At 45.2% G+C, this 26769-nt stretch overlaps 1 protein-coding gene across 2 annotated transcripts in view; it reads left to right on the forward strand.

Moving 5' to 3' along the window:
• Positions 1 to 26349, forward strand: part of TRPC6 (transient receptor potential cation channel subfamily C member 6) — a 257446-nt gene extending 231097 nt beyond the window's left edge. For both annotated transcript variants that reach the window (XM_073582937.1, XM_073582939.1), the window contains exons 10-12: positions 20277 to 20360; positions 20633 to 20708; positions 25589 to 26349. In XM_073582937.1, the coding sequence (XP_073439038.1) occupies positions 20277 to 20360; positions 20633 to 20708; positions 25589 to 25728 (300 nt within the window). In that variant the 3' untranslated portion in view covers positions 25729 to 26349. The remainder of the gene's footprint in view (positions 1 to 20276; positions 20361 to 20632; positions 20709 to 25588) is intronic.
• Positions 26350 to 26769: the final 420 nt, after the last annotated feature.

Raw genomic sequence — 26769 nt, forward strand, 5'->3', positions numbered from 1 at the left:
TTAAGGTTGCAAGCGATCATCAGGACGTCCATCATCTATGAGCAGCTCGGATCAATACTGATATAGGCATCAATAGTACAATAAATACCATGTACCGGAGTTCAATAGTAATATTTAATATACGTTTTCTATATACCATTTGATTCTTCTTAAAGGGATTATCCGGGACTTTTGTATTTTTTTTTGTATGTGGCTAAGAACTTAGCAACTACTTGCTTATTCTCAATACACCTATACAGTAAATATACAGCTTATGAGAACACCGAAGAGAAAGACCAAAAAATCCATAAGGAAAGGCCAATAAGCTTTATTACAACAGTAAAAAAAAAACAATAAAACAAATACAACAGTGTATTTATGAACAAACAGAAAAACACCACAAACAGAAATGGGTGGAAAAACCTGGATGGTAGGTAATGTGTATGTATAAAAATACAAATATATAGATGAGTGTTACAAGTAAAAAAATGTAAAAGTCCTGTAGCTGTAATATGTATATATATATATATATATATATATATATATACATATATTAGTATACATATACTGCAGTCAGGGGAATAGTACAAAGGACTGAGATAGCATACAGGATATAGTATATATCATGTCAAATTCATATAGTTCATGTAACCATCAGTCTACAAATGAAAATACACATACTACCTTGAAGCAATAGATGATCCATGCACCCACTACACCCCTGGACAAAGCATTTCAATATGAAACGCGCGTCGGGTGTGGTGGGTGCCTGGATCATCTATTGCTTCAAAGTAGTATGTGTATTTTCCTTTGTAGACTAGGTCTATGATATGTACTAAATAGGCAATGCTGACACTTATTGGTCATGATGCTTATTAGCATCACAATGCCAGTTTTCCTTGTGTCTAGATCACATATCTGACATTATGCACATGTATTTATTGCTCTTCATTTTATATCTGTTTACTGATGGTTATATGAACTATATTAATTTGACATGACATATACTATATCCTGTATGCTTTCTTAGTCCTTTGTACTATTCCCCTGACTGCAGTATATATGTTACAGGTACAGGACTATGATATTTTTTGTCTTTTTTACTTGTCACACACACTTATCTATTTGTATTTTTATACACACACATTACCTACCATCCAGGTTTTTCCACCCATTTCTGTTTGTAGTGTTTTTCGGTTTCTTCATAAATACACTATTGTATTTTTTTATTGTTTTGACTCTTGTAAAAAAGCTTATTGGCCTTTCCTTTTGGATTTATTGGCCTTTCTCTTTGCTGTTCTACTTGCCTATTCTGCCCGATACTGATCTCTGCTAGCTCAGAGCAGTCACGGACAGATCCAGTTGGCAATTCTGCTGCTTCCTTTGACCTGACATCGACAGAGCAGCTCTTCCTCTTCTGGTCACCGCCATCAATTGGGCTTCACTGCCTACGTCATGCTGATTGACAGCATGACATCAGCATGACATCAGCAGTGATGTCCAGAGCAGAGCAGAAAAAGTGTTGCTTTGTTCACGTGATGACATGACAGCAGAATCGCTGGCAGGAGCTTCCCGTTATCGCTCTGAACCGGCAGAGATCGGTGACGGGCAGAACAGGCACAGGTCACCAATTTATCCAAGGGAAATCCTAAAATCCTACTGATTAGTCCATGATGGACAACTCCAGGCTGGTTCCTGGGCTAACAACTTAGAAAAAATGGAATGGGTCCAGCATATGCAAATGGGATGAATTAAAACTTACATTTTATTTGGACTTGAATTAAAAGACAAATAATGAGTTATCATGATTTACAGTCCCTGCTAGACTCAAAACACGTTAGACCCGGTGTACCTATACCGCTATTAGTTTTTAAGTCTCACCCCTTGTTGAGTTAAAGTCATTGATACTAGGAACATTTTGTAGCAAATAAAAATAGTTGTCCTCGCTTTGCCTAATATTTTGAAGTCCAAAACACAAATTTAAACATTGCCTTCTTGGAACGCCCAAAACAGCACAGGAACACTCAAAATGACCATTCTTGGGTGCGATTTGCATACCCTTTTCCACCCTGACTCACAGGAATGTTCCTGCTAAACCAGGACTGTTGGCAGGTATGGTTGGCATTGTCTGCGGTACTGTAGTACTTCCCCCATAGATGAGAATTGGATAACTCGTCTATGGACAATTCCAATGATATGTTGTGATTGGGGTGTACTTGCTATGGACAGACCATGACACTACTAAGGAGACTTTGCAGGGAGAGGTCCTAGCCCTGGTTGGTAAGGAAGGACACATCTGAATGAAACTTTATTAGAAATCGATGGAAGATCAGGAAGATGACACTTTCTTCAATGTCCCCTTTTGATGCTTGCGTGCCATCTGTAAATATTGCAGTCTGCAAAAAAGCCGTCTAGTGTATAGGAAATTACAGACCGAGAGGAAGGAGATGCAAAATTAATATTTGGAGACTGACGCCAATATTTCAGTGAACTGGCAACATCAATTATAGTTATCACTAATTTCCTGGCAAAACAAATGTACATCAATGAAATTGGATTTGTAGGGTCATCCTCATGTTATGATGCTCAGGATCAAGAATATAATTCTCAACTCCTCTTACTCTTGCACAGCTCCCATAAAAGTGAATGGTGAGAGCCCTGCCCATGCACGGCCACTAGTCAGCATGTCCACCTCAACAGGTAGGATGATGCTTAGAAATCCTCTGGTACTGCAACTCTTTCTTGTTTCACGGAATGGGGCTGACACAGCCCATGGATTTCACTGCTGTTGTATCATTGCCTATGGAACCAAATCTCCCTCACTTCTGTCTGTGTCTCCAACCTAGCCGTCTATGAAGAACCTATCCCCCACACATCCACCACTGTCTTCTCCAATCCTCTAGTTGTATCCTGCTGATGTCACAATTAAGGAGGTGCGCTGCCCCAGCAGGGCCACTGCGGTAATGTTACTGGGTCACGGCGGTTCCGATTGCTGGTCGAGTCTGAAAGGTCTGTGTATAGATAAAAGGACACAGAATTTCAGGAAAAGAACATCTCGCCAAGAATTAAGCATGGGGGTGGCTCAATCATGCTTTGCGGTTTTGTTGCAGCCAATGGCACAGGGAACATTTCATGAGTAGAGGGAAGAATGGATTCAATGAAATGTCAACATATTCTTGATGCAAACACAACACCATCTGTAAAAAAGCTGAAGTTGAAAAGAGGATGGTTTCTACAAATGGATAATGATCCTAAACAAAGGTCAAAATCCACAATAGACGACCTCAAAAGGTGCAAGCTGAATGTTTTACAATGGCCTTCACAGTCCGCTGATGTGAACATCATTGAAAATCTGTAGCAGAGCATGCAAGCGTGGCGCCCCTGAGGCTCAGTCGCCACAGAGGTACTGCACCTCCTCCTGAGGTGCGCTGCCCCACCATCCAGGTAAGGTGGAAACACCTGACCACACTCCAACACCTGCACCCCACACCACAAAGTAGTGTAGCAAAGCACCTTTGGCGGCTCCCTGCTTGGAGTATAGCAAAGCACCCCTTGGTGGCTCCCTGCTTGGAACACGAAACGTGCTGGGAGGTGGGTGGAGTTTAGTTCGCACCAAAAGAGCGGGAAGAGTTGAGTCAGTCGGTCAGTCTTTCATTCAGTGAGTGAGTGAAGATGTAGAAGTACAGAGTGTGAGACAGGGAAGATCCCCGGGAGAGGGATGGAAGAGGGAAGTGCTGCAGCAGGCCACAGTGATCTGGGTCTGCTGGCACAGGAAAGAGACAGAGGAAGGAAGCTTGATTCTCCATTGGAAAGAAGGATTAGCACAGGACATGAGAATAAGAGAACAAGGACCATGGTTAGAGGAGAACCCTTTTCAAGTTCTAAGCGCAAGGCCGGGGTCCGGTCCCCGAGGTTGTACGGATACTAATGGTCCTGCAGCCGACACCAGAGGAATAGAAGTAGTGACCACTTTATTCCCACACAAGACTTGGGGGCACAACAGCAACATATTAGTGAGCCGGGACTTAATAGCAAGGAGTCCCTGAAGCAGGCTACAGCTGTCTGCCGTACAAGTAGAGTTCATAGGAACATCTGACAGGAGGAACTCCAGTGTAACTCAGTACTAGGAGTACTTCATTCTTAGGCGCTATAAGAGGAGACGTTCAGAAAAGGCACATATGTTGGCGGAGTGTTGGAAGGGAATATTCCATCTGGCCTGGAAGTTGACTGAGTCCCTGACCCGGAGGACACGGCACGGAAGCGGGCACCTGTTTGCATAACAGACTGTGAGTAAAGCTTTGGAACTACATGCCCTCGTGTCCTCCACTTATTCCTGCGCCAACCTGCCCAGCACTGCTACATCCCTCACGCCTGACACTACCTCATCTAAGTGTCACTTCACCTACACTGCCCTGGGACTACAGCCCTGCCTGTGGAGAGCTATAACATCACTGCTGCACCACACCATCTGTCCCAGAGGATCTGTCTGCAGCGTCGGCTTACATCTCTATTGCCGAATACCACAGGTGGCGTCACAAATCACTTATAAACTTTCACTACCATCAGCACACTGAAACAACCCCTTTTACAATGGGCGCCCAGGGCCACGGACCGGGTCCCAGCTGCCGTGACATCTCCCATTGAAGCTCATCGGGCCTGGTACCGAGTACCCCACAGCCCTGGGTGTGAGGACGACCCACAAGATGAATCTCACAGAACTGGAAGAATTTTCCAAGAAAGAATGGATGAAAATCCCTCAAACAAGAATTGAAATAATCTTGGCTGGCTACAAAAAGTGTCTAACTGTGTCACTTACAAAAGGTACAAATCATGCAGGGTGCTCAACTTTTACATCAGCCCATTTTCCTTTTTGTAATTTTTAAAATGTAAAAAATGACATACATATATATACTAGCTATGAACCCGTTCTACGCCCGGGTGGCAAGCATTTTTATTGGTATATGGTCTCCCATCCTGGTATGTGCTGCCCCCCTCCTATCCTGGTATGCATCGCACCCCTCATCCCTATCCTAGTATGCATGGCACCCTCACCCCCCCAATCCTGGTATGCATGGCACCCTTATCCCTATCCTGGTATGTATGGTCCCCCCCCCTATCCTGGTATGCATGGTACCCCTCATCCCCCAATCCTGATATGCATGGCCCCCTCACCCCCCTTTCCTGGTATGCATGGCCCCCTCACCCCCCTATCCTGGTATGCATGGTTCCCTCACCCCCCAATTCTGGTATGAATGGTACCCCTCACCTCCCTTTCCTGGTATGCATGGTCCCCTCACTCCCTTATCCTGGTATGTATGGTCCCCTCATCCCCCAATCCTGGTATGCATGGTCCCCTCACCCCCCAATCCTGGTATGCATGGCCCCCTCACCCCCCTTTCCTGGTATGCATGGTCCCCTCACCCCCCCTATCCTGGTATGCATGGTTCCCTCACCCCCCTATCCTGGAATGCATGGTCCCCCTCACCCTCCTTTCCTGGAATGCATGGTCCCCTCACCCCCCAATCCTGGTATGCATGGTCCCCTCACCCCACTTTTCATGGTATGCATGGTTTCCTCACCCCACTTTTTGTGGTATGCATGGTTCCCTCTCCCCCCTTTCGTCGTATGCATGGTCCCTTCACCATCTCTGTGGTATGCATGGTCCCCTCACCCCCCTATCCTGGTATGCATGGTTCCCTCACCCCCCAATCCTGGTATGCATGGTCCCCCTCACCCTCCTTTCCTGGAATGCATAGTCCCCTCACCCCCCAATCCTGGTATGCATGGTTCCCTCACCCCCCCTTTTGTGGTATGCATGGTCCCCTCACCCCCTTTGTGGTATGCATGGTCCCCTCATCCCCCTTTCGTGGTATGCATGGTCCCCTCACTCCCCTTTCGTGGTATGCATGGTCCCTTCACCCCCCTTTTGTGGTATGCATGGTCCCCTCACACCCCTTTCATGGTATGCATGGACCCCTCACACCCCTTTCATGGTGTGCATGGTCCCCTCACTCCCCTTTCCGGGTATCCATGGTCCCCTCACTCCCCTTTCATGGTATGCATGGTCCCTCAAACCCCTTTTGTGGTATGCATGGTCTCCTCGCCCCCCTTTCGTGGTATGCATGGTACCCCTCACCTCCCTTTCCTGGTATGCATGGTCCCCTCACCCCCTTATCCTGGTATGTATGGTCCCCCCCCTATCCTGGTATGCATGGTACCCCTCATCCCCCAATCCTGGTATGCATGGCCCCCTCACCCCCCTTTCCTGGTATGCATGGTCCCCTCACCCCCCTATCCTGGTATGCATGGTTCCCTCACCCCCCAATCCTGGAATGCATGGTCCCCCTCACCCTCCTTTCCTGGAATGCATGGTCCCCTCACCCCCCAATCCTGGTATGCATGGTCCCCTCACCCCACTTTTCATGGTATGCATGGTTCCCTCACCCCACTTTTTGTGGTATGCATGGTTCCCTCTCCCCCCTTTCGTGGTATGCATGGTCCCTTCACCATCTCTGTGGTATGCATGGTCCCCTCACCCCCCTATCCTGGTATGCATGGTTCCCTCACCCCCCAATCCTGGTATGCATGGTCCCCCTCACCCTCCTTTCCTGGAATGCATAGTCCCCTCACCCCCCAATCCTGGTATGCATGGTTCCCTCACCCCCCCTTTTGTGGTATGCATGGTCCCCTCACCCCCTTTGTGGTATGCATGGTCCCCTCATCCACCTTTTGTGGTATGCATGGTCCCCTCACTCCCCTTTCGTGGTATGCATGGTCCCTTCACCCCCCTTTTGTGGTATGCATGGTCCCCTCACACCCCTTTCATGGTATGCATGGACCCCTCACACCCCTTTCATGGTGTGCTTGGTCCCCTCACTCCCCTTTCTGGGTATCCCTGGTCCCCTCACTCCCCTTTCATGGTATGCATGGTCCCTCAAACCCCTTTTGAGGTATGCATGGTCTCCTCGCCCCCCTTTCGTGGTATGCATGGTCCCCTCACTCCACTTTTGTGGTTTGCATGGTCCCCCTCACCCTCCTTTCCTGGAATGCATAGTCCCCTCACCCCCCCAATCCTGGTATGCATGGTTCCCTCACCCCCCTTTTGTGGTATGCATGGTCCCCTCACCCCCTTTGTGGTATGCATGGTCCCCTCATCCCCCTTTCGTGGTATGCATGGTCCCCTCACTCCCCTTTCGTGGTATGCATGGTCCCCTCACCCCCCTTTTGTGGTATGCATGGTCCCCTCATCCCCCTTTCGTGGTATGCATGGTCCCCTCACTCCCCTTTCATGGTATGCATGGTCCCCTCATTCCCTTTCCAGGTTTCCATGGTCCCCTCACTCCCCTTTCATGGTATGCATGGTCCCTCAAACCCCTTTTGTAGTATGCATAGTCTCCTCACCCCCCTTTCATGGTGCGCATGGTCCCCTCACTCCACTTTTGTGGTATGCATGGTCCCCTCACCCCCCTTTCGTGGTATGCATGGTCCCCTCACTCCCTTTTCATGGTATGCATGGTCCCCTCACTCCCCTTTCGTGGTATGCATGGTCCTCTCACCCCCCTTTCGTGGTATGCATGGTGCTCTCACCCCCATTTCGTGGTATGCATGGTCCCCTCACCCCCTTATCCTGGTATGCATGGTCCCCTCACCCCCTATCCTGGTATGCATGGTCCCCTCACCCCATATCCTGGTATGCATGGTCCCCTCACCCCCCTTTCCTAGGCCCCGGAACACAGCAAAATACTTCCGGGGCTGTTAACCGGTGAATGCGCAATAAGGCTTTTCGGCTTTGCCCGCAGTTGGGCAAAGCATACTGCGCATGCGCGAGCCAAGAATGCTTAGCGCACGCGTGAAAGATGGCAGACACCTACTCCTATTCATGAAAAAACTGTGGACGGTGGCCAAGGATGGGGAGGCGGCAAAGATCCGAAACACCACCATCGGACCGGACAGACCTCATTTAAATAGCCAGGTGACAGATTCCCTTTAAGGCTGGTTTCACATTTGCGCCTGTGCACGCAGCGTTTGATTCGCATAGATCTGCATGCGTCATGCATACATATATTTAACATGATGTATGCAGGAACATGTGTTTGCATGTGTTCGTGTATGCGTCTGCGTACACATGCGTCGTTTCTCGGTGTTTGGTGGGGTCCGGCAAACGCAACATGTTGCATTTTTTGAAGCGGCAAAAATCCATCAAATATGCACAGTCATGCGCATGCGGATGAGTGCGTCAAAAAATGCATTACTATCTATGGGAATGTATTGGTACACGAGGACATGCTTACGCATGCGTTATTCAGAATGCATATGGAAATCCCATAAAACACGCCCATTTTTGTCTGACATCATATCAAACGCATGCGTATAAACAAAGCAAATGCATGCAAAAACGGATACAAACGCATGCGCACACAGCATTTTTTCCCATCATGCGTAAGATGATGCGAATAAAAAACACTGCGTAAACATGCGTTTTGTATGCGTTTGTGTATGCGGATGATACGCTGCGGACTCAAACGCTAATAACAGTAATTTTGGTCAGGGGTGCCCAAACTTTTACTTGCCACTGTATAACCTAAAAAAGATAATATCTCTGAAACAGGGATGAGATATTACACATGAAAAGTATAATATTTAATATGCCCACAGAATGATCAGTAATAGATCCTTCAATACAATACAAAGGGATCTGTTTACACGGAACGATCTACTGCCAAGAATGATGATCTTTTAAGGAAACCAAAAAGCGTAATTTCACCGAATGAGCGAGCGTTTTTCTCCTACGTGGGGCGGTCGACTCGTCACTCAGCCTGTTTACACGGCATGACGATAGGAACTAACGCCAATAATTGGCTAGTATAAATGCCCCTTTAGAAGTGGTAGGCATGAAAGGAATTAATAGAAAAATCATGGTTGCCATATAAAACCAGTCTATGAATAAATGAATGTTGTGGATTCACACAGAGCCCGAGGCGCAATGACGGCCGTGTAAATATTTAACCACTAACGGCTTATGTGAAGCCGAGTACAAATTGCTTTGTGCATGTGAGATGAGAGCGCTGCGCACATAGGTATTCGTCTTACGGCGGGGATTATTAGCGGTGTCCCCAGTCTGTGCACATAGCGGGACTTGTATGTGACAGCTGCCGGAGAGACGATTATGGTAAACCTGCATCGGAGCGTGAAACCGACAAGGATTATAATACAGTAAATTACTCAACAAAGCAGGCGCAGTCTACAGTGTGAGCGCGACATCATGCCTCATTCCGCATTCACAACAGATTGACTCGAATAGATTTAAATTGGCTCGATCCCAATAAATCCAGAGTTAGAAGAAGTGATGTGCGGACGATTCGTCACCATTCTCCGTCTATTAAGTGGCACTAAAGAGATAAAAAATACCCCCCAGGCGTGACCTGATGGTATTGATCACTGGATGTAAAAATGGATTGTATTGATGGATGGTATTGATCGCTGGATGTAAAACAGCGGCGCTTGTCAGTTGTAGTAGCGCTCAGTTAGTGGTCTGTTAATGAGGGTATTAGAATATGACATCTGTTGCTTTTACATAGGACTGCAGATTACGCTTTGGCATTTTGCCTCACTCTAAATGCAATACAGCCCTATTTAAAGGGAATCTGTCACCAGGATTTGGCCACCTCATCTGAGAGCAGCGTGATGCAGGTGAAGAGACCCTGATTCCAGCGATGTCACTGAGTTTACTGGGTGCAGCAATAAGAGTTTTCTCTGCTGTAGATGTAGCTGTGTTCCAAAAGCTAACCCCTCCCACATCTCAGATTTCTACGTACGTGGTATATTGACTGTAAGCTGCTAATTAATGCTTATGGTGTGATTGGGCCAGGGTGCACATGGGCAGCTACCAGTCCAGCATCGATAATCTCCTGCTGATAAAACACTGATAGTATTGAAAAAACAGCACATGGCCCAGTCAGTGCCCCACCACTGAAATCAGTGTCTCAGCCCCTACCACCTGGTGTTCTCAGATTACATAGCAAAAACCTGGTGACGGATTCCGTTTAAAGAGAACTGTTCATCAGTTTGAGCATGTAAAGTTGGCCACGTCATGGAATAGTGGCTGCAAAACTGCATAAAACGTTTTTAGTTTTAACTTCTCATCTCCATTGCACAGAAATTAGCTTGTAAAGTTAAGCTTGTAATTTTCGCTAAGACCAAGTGGGTGGTAGCAGAGATTCGTTTTTGGTGGCGTATACTTTTTCCCTTGCATGACGTTGGGTCTGGGGGAAAATGTGTGTAAATGGGTAAGTAACTAGCTTAGTGATAGAAAGCAGAGGGTGGTTATAAATGGTATATTCTCTAACTGGGTCGCTGTGACCAGTGGGGACCGCAGGGGTCGGTGTTGGGACCTATTCTCTTCAGCATATTTATTAACGATCTGGTAGAAGGTTTACACAGTAAAATATCGATATTTGCAGATGATACAAAACTATGTAAAGCAGTCAATACAAGAGAAGATAGTATTCTGCTACAGATGGATCTGGATAAGTTGGGAACTTGGGCCGAAAGGTGGCAGATACAGTTTAACAATGATAAATGTAAGGTTATACACATGGGAAGAAGGAATCAATATCACCATTACACACTGAACGGTAAACCACTGGGTAAATCTGACATGGAGAAGTACTTGGGGATCCTAGTTAATGATAAACTTACCTTGAGCAGCCAGTGCCAGGCAGCGGCTGCCAAGGCAAACAGGATCATGGGGTGCATTAAAAGAGGTCTGGATACACATGATGAGAGCATTATACTGCCTCTGTACAAATCTCTGGTTAGACCGCACATGGAGTACTGTGTACAGTTTTGGGCACCGGTGCTCAGGAAGGATATAATGGAACTAGAGCGGGTACAAAGGAGGACAGCAAAATTAATAAAGGGGATGGGGAACTACAATACCCAGAGAGATTAGCAAAATTAGGATTATTTAGTCTAGAAAAAAGACGACTGAGGGGCGATCTAATAGCCATGTATAAGTATATAAGGGGACAATACAAATATCTATCCGAGGATCTGTTTATACCAAGGAAGGTGACGGTCACAAGGGGGCATTCTCTGCGTCTGGAAGAGAGAAGGTTTTTCCACCAACATAGAAGAGGATTCTTTACAGTAAGGGCAGTGAGAATCTGGAATTCCCTGCCTGAGGAGGTGGTGATGGCGAACTCGGCCGAAGGGTTCAAGAGCGGCCTGGGTGTCTCCCTGGAGCGTAACAATATTGTATCTTACAGTTATTGTTAGGTTCTTTAGAAGGACGTAGATCTGGGGATTTATTCTGACAGAATTTTATAGGCTGAACTGGATGGACGAATGTCTTTTTTGTGCCTTACTAACTATGTTACTATGTTACTATGACCAATCATAAGCAGGGAGTGTCATGCAGAAGAAAAAAAAGAACCCACTCAAAGAGAAGGCCAGACCTTACTTTTTCTGTGAGACATGTAATGGCACACAACCCTGATTTCACAGATCTGATTTCCTCCATCTACTGTGATTAAAGGGAATCTGTCAGCAGGTTTTTGTTACCTCACCTGAGAGCAGCATGATGTAGGCAAAGAGGCCCTGAATTTAACAATGTTTCATTTATTTTACTTGGTGCATCCGTTCTGGCACAATCGGAGTATTTAGATTTAGCACAGCAGCAGAGCTGAGAAAGCTAACCCCACCCACACCAGGCGCTCTATAGACAGTGAGGTGCTTATCACAGAAGGGGGCGGAGTTGCACCAGGGCTCACAAGACCAGCTAGTCACAGCAATGTTAATCACAAGGTGATTAAATCTTCAGTTTAAGTAAATACAACACAGACGGACAAGCAACGCTTCGTTGAGTTCATCGTTTTAACCCCTACCTCAAGCTTTCCTCAGATTATGTAGCAAAACAAAAACCTGCTGACAGATTCCCTTTAAAAGTGAGGAATGGGAGGAGAGCAGAGTTGTCTCATTACAAATAGTGATGAGCGAACATGCCCGGACAAGGTGTTATCTGAGCATGTTTGGGTGCTAGCCGAGTGTCTTCAACATGCTCGAATAATATGTTCGAGTACCTGTGACTGCATAACAAACACACAATCCCTGCATGTGTTGCGGCTGTTGAACAACCGCAAGACATACAGCCGCCGAGAATCGAATATATTATTCAAGCACACCGAAGACACTTGGTTAGCACCCGAGCATGGCGGATAACACCATTTCCCAGCACATTTGCTCATCACTAGAGTTGAGTGAAACAGGTCGGTCAGATTCAAAAGTCACCGACTTTCGCTAAAGTCGGGTTTCGCTTGGCGAAACCCGACCATAGCATGAGGTCGGCCATCCGATCGGCAACCCGAGTGCCAAAGTCGGATTTCAGACGTGATTTTTTTTCAGCCAATGAGCAAGGACATACACTGTGGGCAACAAGATGACATGTGCAGTCTTGAGAGAGAGATATTTTGCGCACTTTAAAAAAGCGGTCCGGTATGTAGGTGTGTTTACTGTCCTCCACTCCCTGCCGACTTTACTTCCCCATTGACTTGCATTTGGTTTTGTGTTTCAGTCAGACCTTCGACTTTTCCCTATAGTCGGCCGATTTCCTTCGACTCGACTTTTCATGAAACCCGAGTCGACCCTAAAAAAGGCAAAGTCGCTCATCTCTACTCATCACTAATTACAAACGCCACTTGCAGCTTTAATTTCCCAGCACTGTCATCACTCTCCTTCCACCCCAAACTGACTGTATTGTGAGATGAGAGCTGCAGATGCCGAAGTGTTTAAAATACGAGTGTTTTATAACACGCTGCTCTGCTCTCCTCCCCTGCCAGGTTGTAATCACAGTAGGTGTCGAGAAACAGGAGAGCAGAGCTGTGTGTCCTTACATATATGTCATAGATAAAGCAAGGCCTGACGTTTTCTGCTGGCGTGTTCATTTTTTTTTCCAACTGCATCTTGCCTATTGCATATGATTGGTCCGTGTCATGCAGGGGGAAAATGTCAGTGCCCACAGAGATGAATCTTAGCTGCCGCCCCCTTGACTGAAGGGGAAATTAGAATCTGAATTATCCAAGCCAATATCTCTGCAACAGAGATGAGAAATTGGAAGGTAAAAACGACGGAGTCGAATTTTCCATTAAAACGTCAAACAATGCGTGCAAACATAAAATCGCTCAAGAGGGGACTGGTGTAGATTTCTGCAAACATTTTGTGACTTTAAAAAGTTGCATTTAATTAATCAGCTGGAATCCCCAAACACCTTCCTGTGTGTCAGTATTACGAATGAAGAGTAATGGCTGTTTGGCTCAGTGTGTTGAGCCAGCCCCCTTCTGTGGCATGGCCGGAGTAGTGGAGAGACAATCTTAATATTGCTAAGGATTATATAAATTGTCTCTGAAAATGAGATTTAAGGAAAAGTTGGAGCTTTCCCCCTCAGCACTTCCTCCTGATCTTCACTATCCACAACATCTTGTCTATGTCGTGTACCTGCATTCCACGCACAACGTCGGCTTCTGCTACGCCCTTCGTGTCTGTATTGCTTTTCCCCCCAGATGTCATGGTTAGGACATGGTTAATGTCCTGTTCTCACAGGGTTAACTTTTGCCGGCCTCTCTTTGGATCTGGGAGGGGTATTTATACTCACTCCAGACTAGGATTCCCTGTCAGCTATACTGTTATTCTGGCTGTGTGTCTGACCCCCCTGGTGTGCGTGTATTCTGCATTGCTTGTTTGTTTTGTTTGATTCCTGTGTATGACCCGGTCTGTCCCCTCACTCTGAACTCCATCTCTCCTTTTGGTATTATTGTCTTCTCCAGTTCTGACCTCCTGGCTTGGCTATAGTTACTCCTTTACAGTTTGTCCCTATTGTACCGTCTATTGCCCGTTCTGGTTTTCTGATCTATTGCTACATCCTGACTATTCACTCTGTCTAACCCTTTGGTACTGTCCTGCTATCTCGTGCTTTGACCCGGCTTGATCTGGTTTACGTCCCTGTCTATGCCCCTTGGTAATTTGTCCCATAGTTACCTTTCTAGGAGTTTCCCTGCAGCACCCTAGCTCTGTGGAGCTTAGGTCATGCCCCCAGCAGTCACATGCTTCAGGTCCTGATAGTCTGAAGCACGCATCGTCACCGCTGCTGTCCCGCTCCACAGGTATCTTTGAGCACTGTTTTTGTTCTCAGGGCACGCGCCCTGGCTCAGTGAGCAAGTGCAGTGCGGTGTTCCTCACATTACAGCTGACCATTTCAGTTTTTTTTTTCTCTTCCCTCTGAAGGAAAAAAAAAAGTGTGTTATCCTCATGGATCCCATGGAAGCTTTGGCTAATCAGGTCAAGCACCTGACCCAAATGTTCCACAAACTTAATGTGGAACAGCGCACGATGGCCCATACCCAGCTACAGTTTGTGGATACTGTACAGGGGGCTGTCACTGCAGGGGCTCCTAGTGCTGGGGATAGAGATGTGTCATTGGCATCCCCTGAATCTCCGGTCAAATTGCCAGACCCTTTCTCAGGGGATAAAAGGGAGTTCAGGTCGCTCAGAGAGGGATGCAAGCTTTTTTTTTCTCTGAGGCCCCACTCCTCCGGGGATGAGTTCCAGAGGGTGGGGGTCGTCATTTCCCTACTTCGGGGGGCTCCACAGGCATGGGCTTTCTCTCCCTCTGCTCCTGAACGTACGTCTGTGAATTTGTTCTTTGAGGCTCTGGGGCACATTTATGATGAGCCTGACAGAGTGCGTCTGGCAGAGGATATGGTGATGAGTGTGATACAGGGGAGGCACTCTGCTGAATGGTTCTGCTCAGCGTTTAGATATTGGACGTCCGAAGTATCCTGGAACGACGCCGCCCTGAGGGGGTTGTTCCGCAGGGGCCTGTCTGACCATCTGCAGGACGCTCTGGCATTACATCCTCCCCCTGATACCCTGGAGGATGCCATGATGTAGGCGGTCCGTATTGACCGGAGACTCCACGCTAGACGAATGATGCAACAAGAGTCTCCCTTGTACCCCAAATTGTGTGACACTGCACCTGTATCCAAGCCCATGGAGGTTGGGTCAGTCTCGGTTAAGGAGAAAGAGAGAAGGCACCGTAGAGACAATCTATTATGCTTTTACTGTGTAGCCTCTGGACATTGGAAAAGGAATTGCCCCTCCTGCCCTTCTTCAGAGAAACGACTGAGTCTGGGCAACAATCGAGGAAGTTGTCCAGACTCCCAGGTACATTTTTTCTCACGTACAAAAATGGTGCTCAAGGTTGAATTGGAACTTGCTGGCGGTCCTGTTATGACCACCGCCTTTGTCGACTGTGGTTCCTCCATTAATCTGATTGATGCCCAAGTTGTGACTCTTAATAAGATAGGGACAGTCAGGTTAAAAGACCCTGTTAAAATTGTGGCTGTGGATTCAACCCCTCTTACCCAGGATGGAATTTGTTTTATGTCTGAAGTTTTTCTATGAAAGTGGGTTCCAACTCATGTGGAAAATTTAAGTTGTTTCATTATGAATAATCTGCCTGCAGGACTGGTATTGGATATGCCCTGGTTGCAACGCTACAATCCTCTTATTGATTGGGTGAAGGGGGAGATCACCCGATGGGGATGTAATGATAATGGTCTGTGTTGTAACCCGGTTCCTTTGTCAATCCGATAAAATCTGTGTCTGTGTCATCTGTCAGTCCGGAGGGTATTCCAGAGTACCTGAGAGACTTTGAAGATGTGTTTTCCGAAAGCGAGGCTGAGGCGCTCCCACCACATAGACCATATGATTGTGCTATCGATTTAGTACCTGGAGCCAAACTACCCAAGGCTCGTTTGTTTAATTTGTCCGGGTCTGAGCGCCAAGATATGAAAGAGTATATCAAAGAAAGCCTTCGCAAGGGGTATATTCGGCCCTCGGTCTCACCCGTGGCAGCAGGGTTTTTCTTTGTAAAGAAAAAAGATGGTGGGTTGCGACCGTGCCTCAACTTTTGGGAACTGAACAAAATTACTGTTAAGAACACGTACCATCTCCCGTTGATTCCTGATCTATGCAATCAACTCACGGGGGCCAAATGGTTTTCAAAGCTCGATCTACGAGGGGCTTATAACCTTATAAGGATCCGGGAGGGGGACGAATGGAAAACAGCGTTCCTGACAACTGAGGGGCTGTTTGAAAACCTGGTTATGCCCTTCGGCCTCACTAACGATCCTGCTGTTTTTCAGAACTTTATTAATGTTGTTTTTTCTGACTTGATTGGATGTTATGTAGTCATTTACCTGGATGACATCTTGATTTACTCTGAAGATAGTCAGTCACACTTACACCATCTACGTACGATTCTTATGAGACTCCGGGAGAACCATTTGTATGCGAGTAATTGTATCCGGGGAGGGATTCCGCATGGATCCAGGGAAGGTTCAGGCCATTACAGATTTGGTGCAGCCTCATGACCTGAACGGGTTGCAGCGATTTCTGGGCTTCGCTAATTGTAATAGGAAGTTCATTAAAGGGTTCTCGCAGGTGGTGAAACCCTTGACGGACCTTACTCTTAAAGGGGCAGATGTAAAAAATTGGTCCGTGGCTGCAAAAAATTCCTTCTCACATTAAAGAAGTGTTTTACTACAGCCCCTGTGTTGGTACAACCCGATTCGTCAAGACCTTTTATCGTCGAGGTTGACGCTTTGGAGGTGGGAGTGGGGGCAGTATTGTCACAGGGCCCCCCTACCCTGACTAACCTCAAACCCTGTGCCTTTTTCTCTAAGAAATTCTCTTCGGCTGAGAGAAACTATGATGTCAGTAACAGGGAATTGTTAGCAGTTAAATTGGCCTTCGAAGAATGGAGGCATTTTTGGAGGGGGCCGCTCATCCCATTACGGTCATCACTGATCATAAAAACCTGGCCTATATCGAGTCTGCTAAGAGGCTGACCCCCAGACAGGCTCGGTGGGCACTATTTTTTTCTCGATTTCATTTTACCATCACGTTCCGACCAGGGTCTAAAAATGTAAAGGCGGATGCCTTATCCCGAAATTTTGATTCTGTGTCCCCTCCAGAACCTCCTTCCTCCATTCTTCAACCGGGAGTGGTTGTAACCGAAATCTCCTCTGAGCTACAGAGAGAGATTCTGGAAGCACACGTTCCCAGGAATAAACCCCCAGGTAAATTGTTTGTACCCGAACAATTCCGTCTCACACTCCTTCAAGAATTTCATGATTCTGTGTTAAGTGCACACCCTGGTATTTCAGCTACCCGGGGGGCAGTAGCTAGGGGTTTTTGGTGGCCCTCTATGGGTGCTGATATAAAAAGGTTTATGAATACTTGTGGGGTGTGCGCTCGCTGTAAAAGCTCTCAGGTCCGGCCGGCCTGGGAATTGGTGCCTTTGGCAATTGCGGATAAACCATGGACACACCTGTCCATGGACTTTATCACTAATCTTCCATCTTCCAAGGGCAACTCAGTGGTATGGGTAGTGGTTGATAGATTTTCTAAGCAAGCCCACTTTGTGCCATTACCTGCATTACCATCTGCTGAAACCTTGGCTCGCTTGTTTATACAGCACATTGTTCGGCTGCATGGAGTGCCTGTGAACGTGGTGTCGGACAGGGGTGTTCAATTTGTGGCCAGGTTTTGGAGAGCGTTTTGTATGAAGTTGGGGGTCACGTTGCCATTCTCCTTTGCCTATCACCTGGAATCCAATGGACAAACTGAACGCACCAACCAGTCATTGGAGCAGATTCTGAGATGCCTGTCCTCCTCCAGACGGGAGGACTGGTGTGAGGTATTACCCATCACAGAATTTGCATTCAACTGTCGGATTAATCAGTCTACCGGAAAGTCTCCCTTTCAGGTCAATTATGGGTTTGTTCCGCAGTTTGGGGAATTTTCCCGTATGGATTCGGATTGCCCTGGTGCAGAGGGGATGGTACAACAGTTAAAAACCCTCTGGAAGGAGGTGCAGGGGAACATCTCCAAAGCCCAGAAGAAGTTCAAACATTTTGTGGACAGGAGGAGGGGGGTGGTTCCTGCGTTGACAGTGGGGGGAAAAGTCTGGTTGTCCACCCATAGCATCAAACTTAAAATACCCTCTATGAAGTTGGGCCCAACATTTATTGGCCCTTGCAAGATTGTAGAGGTGATCAACCTGGTGGCATACAGATTATAGTTGCCCACCTCCTTCAAAATCTCTAACATCTTCCACAGGTCCCTATTAAAACCTGTGGGGACAGTTAGAGAAGATCCCTCATCTGTGGCTCCACCAGTGTTGGTAGAGGGTCAACTGGAGTACGAGGTAGGGCGCATCGTTGATTCACGGTGGGTGCGCCGGAGACTTCAGTACCTTATTCATTGGAAGGGATATTCCGTTGAGGATCGGTCATGGGTTCCGGCCAGTTCGGTGCAGGCTGATCGACTGGTGCGGGCTTTTCATGCCAGAAACCCTGGGGGTCCAGTGGCCCCCCATTAAGAGGGGGGTACTGTCATGGTTAGGACATGGTTAATGTCCTGTTCTCACAGGGTTAACTTTTGCCGGCCTCTCTTTGGATCTGGGAGGGGTATTTATACTCACTCCAGATTAGGATTCCCTGTCAGATACACTGTTATTCTGGCTGTGTGTCTGACCCCCCTGGTGTGCGTGTATTCTGCATTGCTTGTTTGATTCCCGTGTATGACCCGGTCTGTCCCCTCACTCTGAACTCCATCTCTCGTTTTGGTACTATTGTCTTTTCTGGTTCTGACCTTCTGGCTTGGCTATTGATACTCCGTTACAGTTTGTCCCTATTGTACCGTCCATTGCCCGTTCTGGTTTTCTGATCTATTGCTACGTCCTGACTATCCGCTCTGTCTAACCCTTTGGTACTGTCCTGCTATCTCGTGCTTTGACCCGGCTTAATCTGGTTTACGTCCCTGTCTATGCCCCTTGGTAATTTGTCCCATAGTTACCTTTCTAGGAGTTTCCCTGCAGCTCCCTAGCTCTGTGGAGCTTAGGTCACGCCACCAGCAGTCACATGCTTCAGGTCCTGATAGTCTGCAGCATGCATTGTCACCACTGCTGTCCCGCTCCACAGGTATCTTTGAGCACTGTTTTTGTACTCAGGGCACGCGCACTGGCTCAGTGAGCAAGTGCAGTGCGGGGTTCCTGACACCAGATACCTGAAAACAAGGCTTCAAAGTGAAAAGATTCCATGGACCCTGCAGTCTGAGTGGCACATGTGCACTGGGCAATCACCGGAGCCGCCCTCCATCATATAACATATATACTGTATATATATATACACACACACACACACACACACACACACACACACAGTGCATTCTATAGATTTGAAAAGGCCTTAATCACAGATGACTTGTGGAGTTATTTAGTATTGTTGTAATTCAGCCCTAATCCATTGTGCTCTCTGCTATCTTCAGTAGCAGAGGATTTGATAATATCGCTGACAGTAATTATCATTAATATTATTACGCACGCGGCAAAGTGATCGCACAAATTAATAATACTCCTCCCTGTCATTTATCAAGGAAGACATATACATAACTCAGCAGTGGTGTGTGACTGCCACCCAGTGGTGGAACTGTAGAAGTAACTGAACATGGTTGTATTAATAATATCCATCGTGGTGATACTTATTATTTGGGCTAACAATTCAAAGTTTGCACAAATGTTCTCTTCTCAAACTACAGATTATAACCAAGGAAGAGAAAATGTTCAATCATTGAATATAAGTAAATGTATTAATGTAGATTACATCTGTAGAGTGGGCTGCCTTTTTCTTACCCCATGCAGTCACCACTAGGGGGAGCTAATTGCATATGGAATTATACAGCCAGTATTACACTCCTATAGTAGCTGCTGTTGCCTGCTGAGATGCAGATGTTTCTGACCCACCCTGAGATGAGTGGCACGACATTAGCAGCTTTGTAAAGCAAGCCACAGCTTCTCAATACTTTGCCGGGATATGTCGGGCCTCGTTCATTATTGCATTTGTGCCTTTTTGGCTAGTTTTTAGTTTTTGGTGGGGTTTTTTTGCCTATTTTTGATTTCAGACTTGCACCATTTTTAATGTCTCTTTTATACGTTTTTGGTTTTATTTCATGTTCGCTGTTGCGGTGGGGACATGAAGTTTCCAAAAAATTTTTTTTACTTTTTTTAAAAAGTTGCAAACTTTTTGTGCAAATGTGCTCCAGTCCCACCACCCCCCGTCCCCTGGAGTGATTTTACATAGGCCTGCATTTTTTTTTGTGTACAAATTTTGCAAATTTTACCTGAACATGCAACTATTTGCAATGTTAGTAAAATGGACGTGTATTCCATTGCATTGCAGCTTGGTCACAGTAAACACTCGAGTATAAGAAGTTCTGAAGATGGAAACTTAAACAACATAAGTCATCCGCCCACAAGGTATCAGGTAATTGAGACGGTCTTATAAGTAGCCGCATGGCAGTCAATGCTGCAAAGTAAAATGTTACGGATTCTGAAATATACCATCAGTCTCATTGTAAACCCAAGCTGCTGCGAGATCACTCCCCCATGCTTTACACTGCAGCTCTGATTCAGATTGGCTGCTTAGTATTAACACAAACCCTCCAAAAAAGTCATTGGCTAACTTATGGTGAATACCCTGAGATCAGATTACCGGGGTCTGCATCAATGTGCACTGAAATCCTTTCCGTTTCACAGAAAATAATGAAGCGTCTCATCAAGCGATACGTGCTCAAAGCTCAGGTTGACAAGGAGAGCGATGAAGTCAATGAAGGTGAGTTGGATAAACGTATTTCACTGATGTGAATTACTACATCTCATCGTGATTCCTAAATATATATATATAAATAATTAGTTATGGCCAAAGTGTTGGCGCCCTTGAAATTGTTCCAGAAAACTAAATATTTTTCCCAGAACATTATTGCAGTTACACATGTTTATTTCCTTTGTGTGTATTGGACCAACACAAATCCAGAAAACAAGGCAAATTGGACATAATGTTACACAAAAAGCCAAAAATGCGCAGGAAAAAAAATTGTCACCTTTCCAAAATTGTGGGTAAACAACTTTGTTTCCAGCAAGTGATGCTCTTTCAAACTCACCTGTGGCAAGTAACAGGTGTGGGCAACATAAAAATCACAACTGAAACCAGATAAAAAGGGGAGAAGTTGACTCGGTCGTTGCATTGTGTGTCTGTGTGTGCCACGCTAAGCATGGAGAACAGAAAGAGAAGAGAATTGTCTGAGGACTTGATTACATAAATTGCTGAAAAATATCAACAATCCAAAGGTTACACATCCATTTCCAGAGATCTTGATGTTCCTTTGTCCACTGCGTGCAACATAAGAAGTTTACAACCCATGGAACTGTAGCTAATCTCCCCGGACATGGACGGCAGGGAAAATTTGATGAAAGGTTGCAACCCAGTATAGTCCAGATGGTGGATAAGTAGCCCCAATCAAGCTTCAAAGAAATTGAAGCTGTCCTGCAGGCTCAGGGGGCATCAGTGTCAGCATGAGCTATCCATCCGTATGTGAATGAAATGAAGCGCTATGGAAAGAATCCAAGGAGGACCCCACTGCTGACACATAAAAAAAGCTAGACTGCAGTTTGCCAAAATGTACAAGAATAAGCCAAAATCCTTCTGGGAAGCCATCTTCTGGACAGAGGAGACCAAGATAGAGCTTTTTGTTAAACATATTTTACCATTTACCAAAAACTAAATCGGGACTACAAAGAGAAGACCACAGTACCTACAGTCAAATATGGTGGAGGTTCAAAGATGATTGGGGTTGTTTTGCGACTTCTGTCACTGGGTGCCTTGATTGAGGGCAAGACATCATGAAATCTGAAGATTACTAAAGGATTTTCGGTTGTAATGTAGTGGCCAGTGTCAGAAAGGTGAGTTTGCATCCTAGGTCATGAGTCTTCCAGCAGGACAATGACCCCAAACATACTTCAAGAAGCCCCCAGAAGTGGATGGAAACAAAGCACAGGAGAATTCTAAAGTGGCAGCAATGAGTCCGGATCTAAATCTCACTGACCACCTGTGGAGAAATCTTAAAATTGCTGCTGCGAGAAGGCGCGCCTAAAATATGAGAGTCATGAAGCAGTTCTCAAAAGAGTGGTCCAAAATTCCATCTGAGAGGTGTATGACTCTTGTTGATGGTTATAGGAAGCGATTGATTGCAGTTATTTATTCCAAAGGGTGTGCAGCCAAATATTAAGTTAAGGGTGCCAACAATTCTTGTCCTACCCATTTTTGGGGTTGTGTGTGAAATTATGTCCAATTTATCTTTTTTCTTTGTTTTTTTTTGTGTTGTTCCAATACACACAAAGGAAATAAACACGAGTATTACAAAGCATGTGTAATTACAATCATTTTTTTTGTTTTAGAAATACTTATCGTAATTTTCTGTAACAATTTCAAGGGTGCCAACAATTTTGGCCATGCCTGTATGTCCTTTGTAACATTTCTTGCTCATCATATCCTGCGATGGGTGGTACAATATGAGTAGCCTTTGTAAACCACTTCATTTTCTGATATTCTGTCGGGATACTGTATGTCTATATATTATAGGTGTCTCTCTGAGGCCACCCAGTGGCTGTGATGTGCACTGCATTCTCGCCAGAAAGCTTCAAACTTCTGTGCTCCCCATAGTGGTGAAACGCTAGAATTTTATCATTTATCCCCTTAATGTTCCATGATGGCTATGTACTGTACAGTAGGTACGGAAAGTTCATGTTTTTCTCATTAGTGTACACTCTGCACCCCATCTTGATGGAAAAAACAGAAATGTGGACATTTTTGCACATTTATTAAAAAAGAAAAACTGAAATATCACACGGTCATAAGTATTCAGACCCTTTGCTCAGACACTCATATAAGTCACAAGCTGTCCATTTCCTTGTGATCCTCCTTGAGATGGTTCTACTCCTTCATTGGAGTCCAGCTGTGTGTAATTACACTGATAGGACTTGATTTGTAAAGGCGCACACCTGTCTATATAAGACCTCACAGCTCATTTAGATGCCGGAGCAGCAGCCAAAGTTTCCCAACTGTAGCCGTCATGTGCACGTACCCTTACCAATTTTTTTTTTCATACTTCCCACAAAACATCCAATATAAAGTCATAAAAACTTAGTATGTACCCCAATATGGTATTGATAAAATCACCAGCCGCCACACAAAAAATATGCCCTTCATTGATGGAAAATAATCAAGTTGTGCATTTCGTAAAATGGTGACAGAGCTCAAATTATTGATGTTCTTTTTCTTTTTTTTTACAAAGGTCCAATTATTTTCATATATATATATATACACAGTTGTGGCCAAAAGTATTGACACCCCTGCAATTCTGCCAGATAATACTCAGTTTCTTCCTGAAAATGATTGCAAACACAAATTCTTTGGTATTATTATCTTCATTTAATTTGTCTTAAATGAAAAACACAAAAAGAATTGTCCTAAAGCCAAATTGGATATAATTCCACACCAAACATAAAAAAGAGGGTGGACAAAAGTATTGGCACTGTACGAAAAATCATGTGATGCTTCTCTAATTTGTGTAATTAACAGCACCTGTAACTTACCTGTGGCACCTAACAGGTGTTGGCCATAACTAAATCACACTTGCAGCCAGTTGACATGGATTAAAGTTGACTCAACCTCTGTCCTGTGTCCTTGTGTGTACCACATTGAGCACGGAGAAAAGAAAGAAGACCAAAGAACTGTCTGAGGACTTGAGAAACCAAATTGTGAGGAAGCATGAGCAATCTCAAGGCTACAAGTCCATCTCCAAAAACCTGAATGTTCCTGTGTCTACCGTGCGCAGTGTCATCAAGAAGTTTAAAGCCCATGGCACTGTTGCTAACCTCCCTGTGGACGGAAAAGAAAAATTGACAAGAGATTTCAACGCAAGATTGTGCGGATGTTGGATAAAGAACCTCCACTAACATCCAAACAAGTTCAAGCTGCCCTGCAGTCTGAGGGTACAACAGTGTCAACCCGTACTATCTGTCGGCGTCTGAATGAAAAGGGACTGTATGGTAGGAGACCCAGGAAGACCCCACTTCTTACCCCGAGACATAAAAAAGCCAGGCTGGAGTTTGCCAAAACTTACCTGAAAAAGCCTAAAACATTTTGGAAGAATGTTCTCTGGTCAGATGAGACAAAAGTAGAGCTTTTTGGGCAAAGGCATCAACATAGAGTTTACAGGAGAAAAAAAGGGCATTCAAAGAAAAAACACAGTCCCTACAGTCAAACATGGCGGAGGTTCCCTGATGTTTTGGGGTTGCTTTGCTGCCTCTGGCACTGGACTGCTTGACCGTGTGCATGGCATTATGAAGTCTGAAGACTACCAACAAATATTGCAGCATAATGTAGGGCCCAGTGTGAGAAAGCTGGGTCTCTCTCAGAGGTCATGGGTCTTCCAGCAGGACAATGACCCAAAACACACTTCAAAAAGCACTAGAAAATAGTTTGAGAGAAAGCACTGGAGACTTCTAAGGTGGCCAGCAATGAGTCCAGACCTGAATCCCATAGAACACCTGTGGAGAGATCTAAAATTGGCAGTTTGGAGAAGGCACCCTTCAAATATCAGGGACCTGGAGCAGTTTGCCAAAGAAGAATGGTCTAAGATTCCAGCAGAGCATTGTAAGAAACTCATTGATGGTTACTGGAAGCGGTTGGTCGCAGTTATTTTGGCTAAAGGTTGTGCAACCAAGTGTTAAGCTGAGGGTGCCAATACTTTTGTCTGGCCCATTTTTGGAGTTTTTGTGAAATGATCAATGCTTTGCTTCATTCTCTTTTGTGTCTTTTTCATTTAAGACAAATTAAATGAAGATAATAATACCAAAGAATTTGTGTTTGCAATCATTTTCAGGAAGAAACTGAGTATTATCTGACAGAATTGCAGGGGTGTCAATACTTTTGGCCAAAACTGTGTATGTATATATATATATATATATATATATATATACACTATACAAGTTTCATATCGTCATAATCGTACTAACCCAAAGAATCATGTTGCCAGGTTTTCTTTACTGCTGGGAAATAAATCTCAAAAATCAATGGCAGAATTGTGATTTTTCTTTTTTTCACCATTCACCCCATATGGAATTTTCTCCCCATATACTGTATGCTAAATTAAATATTATATTTCAAAACCAACTTGTCCTGTAAAAAAAAATCCCTCATCTGGCTATGTTGACAGAAAAAAATGTTTCCGCTCTTTGAAAAAGAAAAAAAAAGGAAAAACACAAATAAAAATTGACTGCTTTTTCAAAGGGAACCTGTCGGAAACGTTAACACCCCCTCCCCCCCACAAACCATTCATTTGATAGTGTGGCCCTTTAAAAGATAAGACAGTCGATCACTTTATGACCCCAAGAGATGCTCCAGCAGTGAGAAATCACGTTTTGAAGTTCTGTATACACGTGTATGGAACTTTGGGCGTGACCATGCACTTACAGCTTCTCAGCTTTCCAGGAACTAGCAGCGCCCTCACCTGGCTGATTGACAGGTCAGTGGCCATATACCAGAGCAAACGACCTGTCAATCGGCCAGGGAGTCATATGAAATGATACATATGAAACGACCTTTTAGTTTTTATCGACAAAATTCACATTTATTGTCATTGTTCTTTACAGGTGAACTAAAGGAAATAAAACAAGATATATCAAGTCTCCGTTATGAGCTCCTTGAAGAAAAGTCTCACAACACAGAGGACCTTGCCGAACTGATTCATAAACTTGGGGAAAGATTATCTATTGATCCTAAAAAACAATAGTGGAAGAAAAGGAAGCCCAACGATGCTCCTCCTGACATATCCGCTGCCTTAGCTCACCATACTGATCCCTCTGAACCTCATCTTTCGACGACGCAAATAAATCCCTTCTCACTTCTTTGTATTCTGTAATAAGTTGCCCTTCTCTTGTTCTCTGAGGCTGATAGACAAGACCACTCCTCATTTCCGCATATCCTTCAAGGAGAAGCTCAACATGTTACATAAAGTCCTCATGGTGGACCACGACTAGGTTTCCATAGGTCTAGAAGCCCCTAGTCAGTCAGCTGGAAGTAGAGGGATGACAGCTGTGGCATGTCAGGAAATTGTAGAGGACAAATCGTATCAAGGGCGCCATTTCATTATTTCTAGAGCACCATGCACCTGCCCTCAGAGCTCACTCACACTTATGAAATCATATTAAAGGCGTTGTCCCAGCTTAGTGTGTGGTCCTAGTAAGTTGTTACAGCAAGTTATGAGTTATCTACAGAATAAATCATAACCTGCTAATCACTCCCCACCAATCCTGACAACTGGGCTCTTAAAGAGTAACAGTCGTTTTAATTTGTATTTCATTAATCAATAGGATCTACAAATGTCAAAAAATCTGGCATTCTTAAAAAATGTATGTGCAATCAGTTTAGTCAAGAGAAGTAATCCCAATATCTTGTGTGACGTTTCGGTCTTACAATCAGACCTTCCTCAGACAATATGTATTGAATGTAGGCAGCTCGTGTACGGTGGTGGGAAAATCCCAGAATGGAGAAAAGTACTGGCCCGTGTGCCGCACAATGAAACGGGACTAATCCCTGGGGAGAGCGCCGTCAGTGGCGGTGCTCTCCTCAGGGATTAGTCCCGATTCTTTGTGCGTCACACAGGCCAGTACTTTTCTCCATTCTGGGATTTTCCTACCACTGTGCACGGGCTGCCTACATTCAATACATATTGTCTGAGGAAGGTCTGATTGTAAGACCGAAACGTCACACAAGATATTGGGATTACTTCTCTTGACTAAACTGATTGCACATGCATTTTTTAAGAATGTCA

This window comes from Dendrobates tinctorius, unplaced genomic scaffold, assembly GCF_039654945.1.
Source record: "Dendrobates tinctorius isolate UK_male_01 unplaced genomic scaffold, ASM3965494v1 ptg000075l, whole genome shotgun sequence".
Classification (NCBI taxonomy): Eukaryota; Metazoa; Chordata; class Amphibia; order Anura; family Dendrobatidae; genus Dendrobates; species Dendrobates tinctorius.